The sequence below is a fragment of the Camellia sinensis genome, chromosome 7 (genome assembly GCF_055761805.1).
Source record: "Camellia sinensis isolate YWXY chromosome 7, ASM5576180v1, whole genome shotgun sequence".
In the NCBI taxonomy this organism is placed as follows: Eukaryota; Viridiplantae; Streptophyta; class Magnoliopsida; order Ericales; family Theaceae; genus Camellia; species Camellia sinensis.
In genome coordinates this window covers 19,416,498-19,433,397 of record NC_138967.1, presented here as the reverse complement: position 1 = coordinate 19,433,397, position 16,900 = coordinate 19,416,498, and the positions used below count along the sequence as shown (strand labels likewise).

Here is a 16,900-nt window from a genome sequence, read left to right as displayed (position 1 = left end):
AATGACATTCTGATAGAATTAAGGAACAGCTGAATATTAGTGTATATGTTTTTACACAACATTACCTGGTGAATCATCCATGGCTGGACAATTAATTTCAGCATGATCTTCAATTTGCATTTTCTCTTCCATTTACACTTCATCCAGTGGCTTACGGTTTTTAATAGTATGATCATCATGATCTTTCATCTCATCATAAGACTCCACAACTGCCAATACATTAACAATTGAAACTGAAAGCTTTGAGGGTTATGGGAATTTTCTCTGGATTTTTCAAATTTCTCTGGTTTTTGAACTAAATTTTCTCTGGATAAGAATTTCTCTGGACCAATTTTCTCTGAGACTGAAATTTCTCTGGATTGGTGTTGAGGGACCTTAGACATCATGAAAATATTTGATGTCCTTTCTACTATAAAATCATAATATCAGGGACCTTAAAAAAAATACCCCTAAATTGATATGCATGATCTAAATAAAATAAAACAATAAAAAATCATCATACGAACATTATTGTCGAATATAACCGCACACATTAGGATTGGGGTGGTTGTTGTGCCCGTGTATAACAGTTACTATTGTACAGCTAAATGGGTCTATTTCGAGGCCCATTTCGATAATCTGAGCTGTTCACATTTTAAAATACATCAAGTAAAACATACCTACAAAAAATCAAGTTAATCGGATATCGTTTACCCTTTCATCCACTCACATTTGCATCTGCAAAAATAAATAACAATTGTGATTTAAAGTATTAAAACAAATACAAATGTAAGTGAATGAAAAGGTAAATGATATCCGATTAACTTAATTTTTTATAGATATATTCTACTTGATGTATTTTAAAATATGAACGGTTCGAATTATCGAAATGAGTTTCAAAATAGGTCTATTTAACTGCACAACAGTAATTTATATCTAGCCCCGTACAACAACCACCCTAAATCCCGCACATTCCTCTTCTCTGCTCTTCATGGATCATATGTTCTTTCTTTGTATCCCCAAAAAAAAAAAAAAAAAAAAAAAAACTTGCTTAAACGTTTTGGAGGCAACCATTAGGTCCAACATTTTTAGAAATCTCAGATTACATATCAAAATAAGACCTTATTTATTTCACTAACTTAAGACTTTCAAAATTTAGCTCTCGACTGTCTGGATAGAAGATAACTCCGGTTCAATTAGGATAAATTGGGCCGGAGATATCTTGGTTTATAAATAAATAAAAAAAAGTTAAAAATTTTCTTGTGAACCTTTAAACAATAACTTAGCCTCCGTTTGGGAAGTGAGTTGACTTTTTAACTTTTTTGACTATTTTAACCTGGGTTAAAAAGTTTGGTTTGGGAAGGGCTTTTTGAATTTTTGACTTTTTTGACTTTTTTTGTGAGAGAAGAATGTAATGATTATGAGTTGAATGTGATATTTTATTTTTTGTGGCTAAAATAGCCAAAAAAGCCTAAAAAGCCCTTTCCCAAACGGACCCTTAAGTAACTTGAGCCAACTCTAACTTAAAAATAAAATAAATTTTTTTTTGGCTTTTTTGGGTGAATAATTTTGGCACCATACTGGTTTGCCCTTTGTGTGTGTATATATAATTTACAAACATTATTATATCCCTAACATTACCTAGTTTAGTTTGGTTAATGTAGAGAGAAATTCAATAGTTCTGCTCTGCTCTCTCTTTCCTGTGGGGAATGAGGGATGGGGATGGGGGGCATGCATGCAGATGGAGAGGAAATGGGTTTTGTAGATCTCTCTGCTAAGATTTCAGAGAGAGAGAGAGAGAGTTGCAATTTCATGTGAAAGAAAGACATGGGTTTCCATTATTTCTGATAACAGCAGGATTGTTGGCAAAGCTTTAGGTGATACTTGAAAAGAGAAAAAAGATGTAAGTTTTTAAATACGACATTGTTTGTGTTCGTGCACTGCTTTATCTGCTTGTTTTTTTTCTCCTTTTAGAGGTAGAGAGAGCGAGAGATGCGACCCATTCATTTCTCTGCCAAATTGCTTTTTCTCTGCGTTGTATCAAAAAATTTAAATATTAAAATGTGCTATGTTATCCTATTTTTGTCATCGGTAATGTATGATTGATGAAAAATGTGTTAGAAAAAAAGAAAAGAAAAAAAGAAAGAGTACACCGTAAAAAATGTTACGAACTATTGTCAATATAAACAGTAGTGTGATGAAAACGTTGAAAACCATTTGTGGAATAAATTAGACAATTTCAGTTGGTCAAAATCTTCGCATCTTAATAGAAAATTAATGATGTATTTGGTTGAAAGAATTGGGAAGTGATTTGAAAAGGAAAATGAAAAAGGTAGATGAAATATAAATAAAATATACTTATATTTCACCTAATTTTACACCTTTTTCCTTTCTTTTTTCAAATCTCTTCCCAAATCTCCTAACCAAACACAGTGTAAGAGTTCGATTCTTGCTCCCATTACAACAAATAAGATTTTTAAGATCCAAATTTTTACCTTTGAAAATGAAAGTTTTGTTACAAAAAATATTTAGAGACCAAATAATTTGATCCTAAAAAGATTTATTTTTTTAGATAAAAAATTTTAGTCTCAAAAGATAATATTTCATCACTAAATATCCATTTTCATCACTAAAAATACAATAATGATATTTTTGGTAACAAAAATATTTTATTTTAAAAAAGTAATTTTATTTCTAAATTTTTGTCTTTGAAACTTTAATTTATTGTGGTGTCACCAGGCAATAGACTCCAACATATCCCCCCAAAAAAGGCTAAAAATATAAAAAACCATTTGTGATGAGAAAGTTACTATATATTGTGGTATTTGTTATAAAACAATGTGGTTATTTTACCTATATTGTGATTGAGTTCATATGATATATTTTTTTAAGAGTGGTATTTGTTATAAAACATTGTAGTTATTTTACCTATATTGTGGTTGGGTTCATACGATATTTTTTAAAAGTGGTATTTGCTATAAAATATTGTAGTTATTTTACCTATATTAGTGGACACCGCAGAGGACAAAAAGAAAAGCCAAATCAAAAGCAATAGCATGATGGAGCTCACTTTGGAAGATCTCTTGTACCTGTTAGAGCATCTCCAATCAAAATGTTTGAACTGTGTTAGATGTTAATTTCTAAAAAAAGATCTATGAGAGGTTACAACTGATCAAAAATGCATTAGATGATACTTCTTTTTTTGTTAAGAATATCTCTACTGGAGATGTTAAAATTATGTATTAGAGCTCATTTGGGAAGTTTAGTTTTGGATTTTTTTGGTTAAAATAATTACAAAAAACAAAATAAACTTTTTAATTCAATAAGATAAAATATCACATTCAACCCATAATTATTATATTTTTTCTTTCACAAAAAAGTCAAAAAAAGCCAAAAATCCTTTCCAAACGACACTTTTTAGCCTCCAGGCTAAAATAGCAAAAAAAAACCAAAAAATTAAAAAGCCAAAAAGTGATAAAAGTGAAAATTATTTTTATTTGTTAAAATTCGTTAATTTAGAGTGTGTGTTTGTAATAGAGACCCATGACATTGTGTCACAGTATGCGCTCCAACTCCCATAGTTGTGGGTTCGAGCCCTGTTGGGAGTGATTCCCTTTTCCTTAGATTGGACTAATGTAGGCTTTAACAGGTGACTCAAAAAACCTTCTTTGGTTAACCTAAACTAGTAGCAAAGACAACCGAGCATAAAACAATATATATAGTGAAAATTAAATATAAAATTAAAGGAGTCAATTACTCCAGATATTATATAATGAAAATTAAAAATAAATATCGTTTAAATGCAGTCCACAGTTCAAGTTCATGAAGAACTATGTGTGAGGTGCCGCCAGGGCAGGTGAACACTGCGATACATATCGTTTAAATGCAGCGAAAGAAGATGCTAAGCTCAGACAATGCCATGTAGAATAGATTTCAAGATTTATTGTATTAATGCATATAGGAGGAATGTACAATCCATAGGTTTGGTTTGGTCTAATGCAAAACTTGGAACGGCATCAATCAATGAAAGCTTCACCTAAGGCACATTTAGCTTCAGCTAAAAAAGCTGGTTCTTAGCTAAATAAACCAAAAACCAAAAGGCTGCTTGTTTTTGGCTAAAAAAGCTATACATATAAACTTTCCTACTAACAAAAAATATATTTTTTAACAATTACCAAATGCATCAGCTTTTTTAAATTCTAAAAAAACAAAAAAGCAACTAAAAGGGCAATTGCCAAACTGCACCTTACTAACCCTGAAACATGCCTGTACTCAGTATAGGTTTGATTTACTTGTTGATTTTCACGAGTTTCTAACAACCCTTACCCTGTACCTCCTAGTTCTATACAATCAATTTGTAGTTTAACCAGGAAATGTGGTGTTAACTTGTTACCATTTATTACGCAACTGGAATTCCTTCTTTGTCCTCACCAATTGTCTCATCAGACTCCATTCGTGTTGGATGAGGCGGCAACATCTTTGCTAGCGACGCTATCAACTCTTCAGCACTTTCTCCCATACGCATGCCCCATTCCTCTATTATCTGTGAAATGAAGAAGAAACACTAAAAAAAAGAATTTGGAGACAAGTCCTTGTCTACCAACAACACAATGTCACATACACAAACACATCGAGTACAATGATGAAATCAACTAGCATTGACCTACATATTCATTTGCTGTAAATCACAATGACATCTTATAATTATTAATGATGATCACAACCATCTTATTAATTCAGAAAAAGAATATAATAGAACAAATACCTTCAATAAATAAATAAAGTTAAACAACACTGCCTACTCTACAGTGTAAAATGATAGAGATTATAGAATGCTCAGTCAGATCACTCAAATGAAACGTCATAAGGTCAGTTCCTTAAGCAAGGCAGTTCTATATAACTCAAAAAAATTAAAAGAAAAAAAAGAAGAGAGTGAACACAAACAAAAGGACTCGAGAAATGGATAGTTCTTTACTTCTTCTGCAGACAGGGTCTGATGTGAATCTGGAAGGATAAAGGCTCCCAATATATTGGACGTACATCAAAGACAGAATACATTAACATCCTTGCAAAAACGATTTGGTGGGTTTCCAGTTACCTTTTAAATCATTATGAAAAATTTCATGAAGCGGATACATGTTCTACCAATCACATGTTTTTCCTATAGGAAATTGGCTAATGGGGCAGTAACCTAAGTAGCACAAACACAGACACACAGACATGGTGATTTTCAAGAATACATGATATGTCTGGAACACATTAAAAACTTTGAATAAACTATTCATATATTTTGCATATAATAAATTTATAACACTATTTAAAATTAAAAAGTCATATATTTCATAACTAAAATCATTATTTAAAAAAAAAAATTCTCAGAACAATGGTATTTTAAAGAATATAAAACAATTATAGAAGATTGAAATACATATGATATATTCATCTTATAAATGTTTCAAAACATATTTAGAATCCACAAGTTGCATTTCAATTTCCAAACAATGTTGAACACTGTTATTATTGAAAGATTAATCACATAGGCAGTGTTGAAGAAGTGCTAGTAACGTGTCTAATATTATGATTTGAAATTTTTATAAAGACACATTGAAAAATGTTGAACACGTTCTAAGGAGTGCCCATAGAATGTGAATGTCCGACACAACACGCCTCCTCCACAGAAGTGTCTATGCTTCTTAGGAAGTAACATTTAAAGCAATAACCAGGAGACATTAAGTACATCTTTTGGCACAGTGGAGTTGGAGCATGGAGAGTTCAAGAAAAAACAAATTGCAACAGCATTCAATTAGAATTACCTGGTTGATTTCAAACACGGTCTAATGTTGATGATGTTCAGAATCTCAGCTTCTGCTAGCTTGTACCATTTACATTTTTTCACAAATTCCTTAATGATTTCCCTTGTCTGAATACAAGCAACACTCTTCTCTAAATAATCACAAACCTAAAACACAATCAAATTAACAAAACAATGAGAAGATATCCATCAATTTTCCCAACAACATCACAAGTAGGATTTTAGCATGTAAGCATATCCAACCTTGAATTCTGATGGTGCTATGGGAACAATAATCCGTGAGGGATCCTTTGCAGCCCCTCTAGATCGTAGAAAATCAAGCACCTCGAAATTGGTAAGTGCACCAGCGTTGGCTCTTAGTCTGCAAAACCTCCAAACAATGAAATTATAATCACCCAAAGAAATCTAGTATGGGAAAAAAAATTAAATAAATAAAAAGTTAGTGGGGAAGTTCATTCTCACGAGAGAACTGCATAGCGACACCTGGTGTATTTTCCTAAGGGTGTCCTAATGTTCTAATATTTTCCAGGGAAAAATGTTTGTTGCAAAAAGTGATAACTAGTGGTTTGTGATAATGGTGTGATTGTGATGATGGTGACAGAAGCAACATTGGTGGTAGCATTGATGCTGATGGTTGTGCAGTCGCAGTGGTGGTTGGGTGGTGGTGGTGGTAAGACTCTAATCTATAAATTATTTTTCACCTTTAAAAAGTGAAAAATGATTTGTGCCCATATCCGCTCAATTTTTTAAATTTTTTTGGGCTTCATTTTCTATTGTACCAAATGTCAAAAATTATAGAAAACATTTTTCAAAAAATAAATTATTTTCTACCAAAACAAACCAGGTAAAATCAATAGTTTCTAGGGTTCGTCCATGTTGTAAGAGAGCAATTACATACACCCTCATGACCAGGAAACAGAGATTAAGGCCAAATAGCTTCGAAATATTATCGCTCCTCCAGTATCCACAAAGGTATCAATCAATATATATATATATATCTGCAAATTTCAATTGCATATGAATTCAAATATATGCCATAAATAAAAACTCACTCAAAACAATTAGTAGAACAAAATGCTTAAATTTCACAAAATTATGATGATTAACAGCAGTTGAACAACAACACAATTACATATTTTATGTTTGAAATGTTCTGAAATTTTGAAGGCCTTGAAAATCAATGAAAAGAAAAATATGTTAGGTTTGATGAAAAAATTCAGCATTGAATGTTGATGAAATTTCAATTAAAAATCAAAACAGAAACAAACATCAAACAAGTTCATGGAAGCTCTAATGGACTCAACATTCTTCCAAAAGTTTTTACTTCATTTTGTATATATATATATGCCAGGAGAAGAATTCAAGCAAGGCATACCGAGTGCAAATAGCAGCGGCAGAAGAGGCGGCGGGTGGTGGTGTTTTTTTGCTGCGGCAGCAATCGCTATATGGCTCATTTTGGCAACAAGCTAAAAAAGTCAATTTTTTGACTTTTTAGTTTTTTTAACAAAAAAAACTATTTTTTTTAACTAAAAGAAGCTAGCTTTTTGTCAAAGAAGCTAACTTTTTGTCAAAAAAGAGTCATCAAAAAAGTTAAAAAGTTAATTTTTTATCAACTTTTCAAAACACTCTTATATATTTCAAGCCCTCTCCTATACGCTGTCATTTTGTGCTAAAACTCTCCCCAAAAAAATTTGGGTTTATTGCACGGATACCATTCAATTATCACTTGAATATGATACTTCTCACCTCAACTTCAACAGTATATGTTATAACCTTTTAATTATAATCTTGCATTGATTTCGCCGTTTAAAAAAGAAAGTGTATTTGTATATATTTTAGGATAAATTTCATTGATAGTCTCGGCATTTTATCTTTTGTATAATTTTGATTTTTATAATTTTAATTAGTTCAATTTTAACACTCAATTTAATTTAATTGATAAAACATTGAATAGTGTTTTTGAAGGAAATAGCCATTGAGTTATTTGAGGTTAACTCACTAAGTTGAATAAGTTAACAATTTTCCTAGTACAACAAATGTCTTTTATGTGCGCATTTTTATCAAATAATACTACCAATTGTAATTAATTGATTCAAATTGAGATAAAATTATAAATTCATTTTCAAAATCGATTCAACTGAAATTATAGAGACCAAAATAATATGAGGGTAAACATATAAAGATTATCGGTATAATTTGTCCAATATTTTATAAATAAGAGATGTAAACATATAATTTTCAAATTGAGTGAATAAAATAATATTTAGTGATAATTGAAAAAAATATCTCTGTAATTAACACCATTAACTATTTATTTAATTTTTCAATATTTACTTTTATTTTCTCTAATATTCACCTTTTTTTATAGTTAATAATGTTTCGGTTTAACTCAATCTCACAAAAAATGGTATTTTTAAATTTAAATCTAATAAGTTGAAATTCCCACCTTATCTCTATTTTAGAGAAAAATATTAGAAGTAATTACAAATATATATATATATATATATATTAAAATTTGACCATTGTAACAAAATAGCGCATGAGTTTTAATTTTAGAGTTAATTATTTAAAAATCCTATTTATAAATGTTATAGTAATTCAAATCCTATTTAAGATTTTTGAACCAATAACTCTTTATTTAGTAAAATTAAAAATATTATTAATTTTTTCAAAATTTTAAAACTAAGAACATTATCAATTTTTCATAATAATATTCTAGATAATTATTTCACTAACTGATAAAAAAACACAGAACATGAGATTAAACGTTTTTGCCCTTTTACTTATTGGTTTGATTCAGTTATCCAATAAAACCGAGAATATTATCAGTTTTTTCTAATTTTAAAATTGATAACATTATCAATTTTTTCTGTTTTAAATACACATCAATATTCCATCATCATGCTCCTTTGTAGTTACAAAATTTTCAGTTTTGCACAAAAAATAATTCAATTTTTTCATTTTTTTTTTTTGCACATAATTATTTTTTTAAGTTTTGTCAATTTAAAAGTTGATATTTTAAAGTTTTGAAAATCAAAATAAATATCAAATTATCATGTTCTTTTATAGATAATCATAAATGATGAACAATCATTATTTGAAGGATAATTCCAACTATATTAAAAATTTAATGGGAGTTGAAAGTCTAAAAAATATTATTTAAAACGTAATAGAGTATAAATTCATAAATTAAGACTTATGTGTAAATGCCTTTTAATTTTTTCAATTTAAACTGTAATTGTCTGTTTGGTTTAATCTTTTTTTTTTTTTTTTTTAAATATATGAGTTTTCGTTTGATTTTTTTTTTAATATTTTAATTATTTCTTTGTACTTTTTAGGTACACATAATCAAGATCCATCTAAAAAGTAAAAGAAATTAGCTAAAAATACTTTTAAAAAATCATTAAAAATAGGATAAATTACACTGGTACTCCCTAAAGTTTATATTTATTACAGTTCCCCCTCACCTTTTGGAAATTACATCTCCCCCATGAGGTTTAAAGTTTCATTACAGATTCCCTCCCTTAACAATTTAATTTTTTTAAATACTTAAGACCTCGTTTGGGAACCTTTCCTTTTAGCCAAAAAATCAAAAAGTTACTAGGCCTCGTTTGGAGAGTGGCTATTTTAGCCACAAAGCCAAAAAGCCAACTAAAACTTGTCACTCACCTCTCTACTTTTCTGCACATCTTTTTGTAAAAAGCCAAAAGTTACTAAAATAGTCTGTTCCCAAACGAGGCCTAAGCCTAGTAAATTAGCTAAAAAGCCAATAACTCATACAAAAAAGTTAAAGATTCTCTTTTCTCTCTACTTTTTGCACATCTTTTCGTATAAAGCCAAAAAGTCATCCCAAGCATACTAATTTTTTTTAGCTCATATTTTAGCCAAATAGCCAAAAAGTTACTAAATTAGCCTGTTCCCAAACGAGGCCAATTTTGCCCTCACTGGGTAATTACATTGACACCCCTCACATTTTGGAAATTACAATCCCCTTTTTAAGGTTTAAAATAGCATTACCAATTGTCCCATTGGTTAGTATTAGCTGGAAAAAAAATTCATTGAAAAAAAAATTAATTGGAAAAAAATTATTTGAAAATAAAAATTGTTAGTAAATTTTTTAAATTTATGTTTAAAAACCAACGTAAGCTCATTTTTTGAATTTACGTTTTTTCCTTAAATTTATAAACTGAGACAATCATTTATAAACCAAAAAATTATCAAACAAGTTTTTGTGACAGTTTTTTTAAATTTTTGTAAATATAAATTGAAAACTGAAAACGAAATGGTTACCAAACAGGATTCAGATGGTAAACATGTCATAAAATTAACAAATAATTAAATAAGTTATCAACGTAAGAAATGACTTATCAAAAGATTCTTAGGCTATGTGTGGTTTGATTTTTAGAATTTTTTTTTTAAATTAAAAATTAATATGGTTAAGAAATAAAAAAATAAAAAATAATTATCATTTTTGTATAATTTTTATCTTTCGAGTAGTTAGAAATAATTTTTTACAAATAAAATTGAAATAGCCATACATATGTATATAACCTATCCAAAAGTTAAAATGATAATTATTTTTTACCCTTAAATGATAATTATTTTTTATTTTTTATTTCTTAACCAAATTAATTTTTAATTTTTTTAAAAAAAAAATCTAAAAATCAAACCATACATAGCCTAAGAATATTTTGATAAGTCATTTCTTACGTTGGTAACTTATTTAATTATTTATTAATTTTACGACATTTTTACTATCTGAGGCTTGTTTGGTAACCATTTCGTTTTCAGTTTTCAATTTTCAATTTATATTTACAAATTTTTTTTAAAATGTCATAAAAACTTGTTTGATAATTTTTTTAGGTTATAAATGGTTGTCTCAGTTTATAGATTTGAGGAAAAAACATAAATTCAAAAAATGAGTTTACGTTGGTTTTTAAACAAAAATTTAAAAAATTTACTAACAAAATTTTTTTCCAATTAAATTTTTTTTTTCAATGAATTTTTTTTCTAACTAATACTAACTGAGGAGGCAACTGGTAATGCTACTTGAAACCTTAGGGAGGGAATTGTAATTTCTAAAATGTGAGGGGTGTCAATGTAATTTACCCAGTAAGGGCAAAATTGGTATTTAAAAAATTAAATTGCTGAGGGGAAAATATGTAATGAAATTTCAAACCTCAGAAAGGAGATGTAATTTTCAAAAGGTGAGGGGGAACTATAATAAATATAAACCTCAGGGAGTGTCAGTGTAATTTACCCTGCAAAATATATGAAAATTCGAATAAAAATCTATGTGAATTTTTGTTCTGTTTTCATTTGTTTTAATTGAATTTCTTCTCATATTTTAGTTAAACTTTTTTACTATTTAAATGCATCTAATCTTGATGTTATCTACAAAATAAATAAATAAAAAATGAATTCACTAAAGACAAACGAAAATCCATTTAAAAACAGTTTTTTAGAATTATAACCAAACAAAGCCTAAACTTTTGATATGTTTTCAATTTAAACATTTTTCAATTTTCATCAAGCAAAATCAATGAAAAAATGAATATTTCAGTCATTAAACTCAATAAAAAATGATATTTTAGACATTTTACGTATATTTATATTGAATTTCATAATTAAAATACTTTTTTCCTGTTGATTTTACTACAAATAATTTAAATTAAAAATAAATTAAAAGATTACGATTTAAATTGATAAAATTAAAAATTCAAGATTTATTTTGTTATACAATAATAGTAATAATTTTATCAATTTAAACAGTAAGTCTCTATTTGGTTTAATTTTTTAAAAAAAAAAAATGTATACGAGTTTTCGTTTGTTTTTAGTGATTTTTTTAAATATTTTAATTATTTATTTGTACTTTTTAGGTACACATAATCAAGATCCATCTAAAAAGTAAAATAAATTAACTAAAAATACTTTTAAAAAATCATTAAAAATATATAAAAATTCGAATAAAAATCTGTGTGAATTTTTGTTCTGTTTTCATTTGTTTTAATTGAATTTCTTTTCATATTTTAGTTAAAATTGTTTACTTTTTAAATGAATCTAATCTTGATGTTATCTACAAAATAAATAAATAAAATTGAATAAAATATGAACGAAAACCCATTTAAAAATAGTTTTTGAGAATTATAACCAAAGAAAGCCTAAACTTTTGATATGTTTTCAATTTAAACATTTTTCTATTTTTGTTAAGTAAAATCAATGAAAAAATGAATATTTCAGTCATTAAACTCAATAAAAACTGATATTTTAGACATTTTATGTATATTTATATTGAATTTAATAACTAAAATAATTTTCTTCTGTCGATTTTACTTAAGAAAAATAGACAAATAATTTAAATTAAAAATAAATTAAAGGAAAAATTACTCATAAATCCTATATAGAAGAAAGTTATACCAGTTAGTCCTAGAAATTTTTTTGTAAACCATTTAGTCCTATTTTTTTGGCAAGAGTTTTGTGGGTGATTTCATCCTATTTCAATTTACATTTGTACCCTTGTTTGGTTTGATTCCCTAAATGGGATATTCTGTTTGGTAGTGGATAAGGAATGGTAACGTGTTGCCTGGGATTTTGATTAACATTCACCGTATTTTTTCCCCGCAAAGATTGTGGTAATTTTGACTGTGTTGTTGGCCATGTCCGGTGGTATCCATTTATGCATCATTACATAAATTTGTTGGTGCCATTTTGCTTCGGTTATTTGCTGTGGATTACCCAATCGGAACAACGATTTTTGGTGTCATTTTCCTAGGTTCGTTCTGGTGTGGATTGCTCAATCGCAGCAAGTGAATGGGTTTTATTCGTTTTGGTGTATTTTTTGCACTGTGGTTTTCATTCTGGTGTGTTTTTATTTGTCCGTTGTAATTTTTTTGTTTTTTATTTTTTGTTTTTTGTTATGGTTTGTGCATGATGGTCTATCAATGTGTCACTGTAACTATGACACAAACACAATAAACAAAGGATTACAGTTACAGATTCACTGTGAATAACAAAAAAAACAGAGCTCCAATGTTCCAACACCCCACAAAAAAAAAAAAAAAAAACAGAGCTCCAATCTTCAAACACACCAAACCCACTACATACTTCAACAACCATCAGAGTTCAGCCCCACAAATTTCAAACACACACCACACGACCACATGGAACAAACATGCACTTACCAAAACCCAACCTCCCATTCGCTTGGACCAATACCGCGACACAAATTTAACAATAACTTGATCGTAATAATATTTCATACAATTTACACTATTCGAATACATCAATGTAAAACAACACACACGACAGCAGTGTTAATACATCATAATGAAATACGCATCTGACGCCATTTGTAGTTTACACAATCACCGTTGATGAATAGATAATGTTCTGTCAGCCGACGTAGAATACACACAACGGTGACACGGCCTCTTCAAACAACCGACGTAAACGTATCAACAAGGAAGGGGATGTGTAATGTTTAGGGTTTAAAATTACGCCATTAACATCAGAAAATAGAGCCATTTCCATATATGACTCTTTCATTCCGATCTCTTTGGAGGGAAAACAAAAAAACCCTTCTTCTACAGCTGTGGGCATAGACGTAAATTCGCAATTGGGGAAATCCACATTTACCCTTACCATAAGTTCCCAAACGCAGTGTAACACAGATAATTTGGTCATTAACATTAGATTCATAGACGTAAATTCGCAATTGGGGAAATCCACATTTACCCTTACCATAAGTTCCCAAACGCAGTGTAACACAGATAATTTGGTCATTAACATTAGATTGGGACCTATTGGACTATAAGATATAAGATAGGACCAACTGGTTCGAAAGATACAAATTTAGGATTTATTGGTGCATTGCCCTAAATTAAAAGATTAGAATTTAAATTAATAAAATTAAAAATTTAAGATTTATTTTGTTATATAATAATAATAATAATAATAATAAATAAGGTGGTTAATTTTGAAGTGGCTGGGTTCTGCCGAATGTAATGATGGGTTGGGTTAGCTTTCAAGTGTGCAGTGGGCCGTGCTTAGATTATTTAAAGGGCCCATTTTTCCTTTGGTTTGGGCGTTTACTTTACTTGCCCAGTTTATATATTGATGAAATTGGAAATTTTTTTTTTATATTTTTTTCAGACCAAGCCAGTAATTCATGTTAAGGATCCTACCTAGGTGTTGTTTGATAGAGCTGAAAATTAAAAATTTTAGACTGAAAGTTAAGTATTGAAAATTAAACATTGAATTTTTTTAAATGAAAAACTGTTTGACAAAAATTTAAGTACTGAACTAAAAATAAATTATTTAATATATATTATATCAAATTTAAAATTTATTATTTTAAAATTGTATATTTTAATTTTTATATTGTGATGGTGATAATAGTGGTGGTGACAGTATAATGGTGGTGGTTGTGGTAGCAATAGCAATATGCCATGGCCTTGGTTATTTTCAAGCTATTCGTACGACACTTAGACAATCTAAGCTTCACTTGATGATACTAAGTTAGTCTAACTCACAAACTTAGAAGAAATACAAGTAAGCAGAACACAAGAGAGTTTGAGAGAATGCCTTGTATTCATTATGAGAAAGCTTTACAACTCTTGGATGATTTGGAGCAAATAAACTCCTCCCCTATTTATAGGCACTCTTGGCCTCTAGAAGCCACTAGGAAATACATGGAGAGGCTTTCCTTGGAAGCTTTTCTTACAAGCTACAAGAATATTCTACAATGCTATAGAAATATCTATACAAGATATTTACAAGTCTAAGTGTCTTGAATACTTAAGGATGTTCTAGAATTCTCCATGTTTTCTCAAGTGTTGGAATGGGTTAGGAAGTTCTAGATCATTCCATTAACCTCTATGCTCCCAAGCTCCATGTAGGGGTTTTTTGCCATAGGAAATTTAGCAGCTTGTGACATTCTCCCCCATCTATGTTGGCGATGACCTCGTCGCATTCTCCGTACAGAACTTTTGTATTTGCTCCTAGAACTACCATAAAGCTTCTTAAGTTCTTTCTTAAAGTCATCTCATGTGTCTATGATGCACGTACCTTTTTCAATGTTAACATGCCTACGACGCCACCATAGTGTTACTGTATCGACGAGGTAAAGGACTGCGGTGCGTGCCTTGGCATCTTACTTGGTTACTACCATCACCTCGAAGTATCTTTCCATGTGCCATAAGTAGTTGTCCACTTCTTTGGCATCTCTCTTTCTGTCAAAAGGCTTTGGCTTTGGCACCTCTACCTTTAATGGTCACAGCTCCCCTGGTACTTATCCTTCCCTGTTCTAGTGTTGTCCCTTCCATGGGTTTGCTCAGTCACCATTTCTTCAACACCAGAAGACATGTTACCTTTTCTTCTCTTGTCTCAAACCTGCTTTGATACCACATGTCACAGCCTTGGTTGTTTCTAAGCTATCCGTGCGACACTTAGACAATCTCAAGCTTCACTTGATGATGCTAAGTCGGCCTAACTCACAAACTTAGAAGAAAGACAAGTAAGAAGAACACAAGAGAGTTTGAGAGAATGCCTTGTATTCACTATGAGAAAGCTTTACAACTCTTGGATGGTTTGGAGCAAATGAGCTCCTCCCCTATTTATAGGCACTCTTAACCTCTCCTAAACTCTAGAAGCCACCAAGAAATACATGGAGAGGCTTCCCTTGAAAGCCTTTCTTACAAGCTACAACAATAATCTAGAATGCTATAGAAATATCTATACAAGATATTTACAAGTTTAAGTATCTTGAATACTCAAGGATGTTCTAGAATTCTCCATGTTCTCTCAAGTGTTGGAATGAGCTAGGAAGTTCTATATCCTTCCATTAATCTCTATGCTCCCAAGCTTCCATGTAGGGGATTTTTGCTATAGGAAATTTAGCAGCTTGTGACAAGTAGCTATGATAATGGTAGTAAAATTATGGTAATACTTATGGCAAAATTTGTGATGAAGGTGCTGGTAGTAATGGTGGTGGTGGTAGTAGTGGTAGTGGTGTTGGTGGCGGTGACATGATGGTGGTGGTTGTGGTGGTAATAGTAGTGGTAGTAGTGGCAGCGGCGGTGGTGGTATAATAGTGGCGGTGGTTGTATAGTAGTGGTGGTGGTAGTAGTAGTGATGGTGGTGGTAATGGTAGCAGCAGTGGTGATAGTGATAATGGTGGTGAGTTTATAATAGTGTATATCGATAACTATATTTAATATTTATAAATTCAATTAGAATTAAGTAAGTTTCATACGACTTAAATTTTATTTTTTAAAAAATTTTAACATATATTTTAAGAGGCACTGAAACTTTTAAGTTATATCAATTATGGTTATCAAATTGCCTTAATTGATTATCACTTAATGCATTCAATTTTAAATGTTAAATTATGTTATCAAACACCTCTTTAGTACCACCGACTCGATTTAAAAATTATCTGGTAGGTTTGATGTATCATGCCCAATATATTAGTTGAACTAATCATGCTTCTAGGATGGATTAAGGATTGTCTCACCTCACTATTCCATTCTTTATGCGTTGAAGAGGATGGAGGCGCTACTACAAGAGTTGGAACGCTGGCGACATCGCCGGCAAAAAGAAGCGGACATCCGCCAATTCTTGGAAGCGTTTATGATATTGTTCTATCATTTTCATTGAATATTTTGTATAAAAAAAGTGAAAGAATAGAATTTTTCTACAACTAAAACATAATATATAATTTAATTCAACATCTTGAAAGAAATATTTAAAAACAATCTTCTTTATACTTTAGTTGTAAGTGAAGAAGTTCACCTTGATAATATAATTTGTTTATCTTGTACGACTCGTCTGACAATTATTTACAAAAAAAAATAAAATAAAATAAAAAAATAAATATTAATAATCACATAATCAGATTACATATTTATTTGTCATTTCACAAATTCTATAAAATGATAGATTTGGATCACTAATACCAAGCCCAAATGAGACATCTCCATTGAATCACCACCAGGCTCAACCCATTTTTTGCATCCCACTTTATCAGTGGGACTCGTTCCACTTTATTTTATAAATAAAATATTTATGAATTCATGATTCACTAAATCCAAATAAAACTTAATTTATAAA

The 16,900-nt window shown here is 29.9% G+C and overlaps 1 protein-coding gene across 1 annotated transcript; it reads right to left on the bottom strand.

Annotated features, from left to right (window-relative positions):
* Positions 1-4,378: 4,378 nt before the first annotated feature.
* Positions 4,379-15,154, bottom strand: LOC145795644 (uncharacterized). The gene is made up of 5 exons (XM_082880491.1): positions 15,081-15,154; positions 6,035-6,152; positions 5,793-5,938; positions 4,618-4,642; positions 4,379-4,522 (listed from the first exon to the last, which is right to left on the bottom strand). The coding sequence occupies exons 1-5, from the start codon at positions 15,152-15,154 to the stop codon at positions 4,379-4,381; spliced, it is 507 nt and encodes a 168-aa protein (XP_082736617.1).
* Between the last annotated feature and the right edge of the window lie 1,746 nt (positions 15,155-16,900).

Excerpts from the sequence above, each read along its gene's own strand:
- LOC145795644 (XM_082880491.1), bottom strand. The coding sequence starts at position 15,154 with ATGTCTTCTGGTGTTGAAGAAATGGTGACTGAGCAAACCCATGGAAGG. Across the intron at positions 6,153-15,080 it reads ACTAGAACAGGGAAGGATAA|ACTAAGAGCCAACGCTGGTG; the intron begins GTACCAGGGGAG and ends GAGGTTTTGCAG. Across the intron at positions 5,939-6,034 it reads TAGCACCATCAGAATTCAAG|GTTTGTGATTATTTAGAGAA; the intron begins GTTGGATATGCT and ends ATTGTGTTTTAG.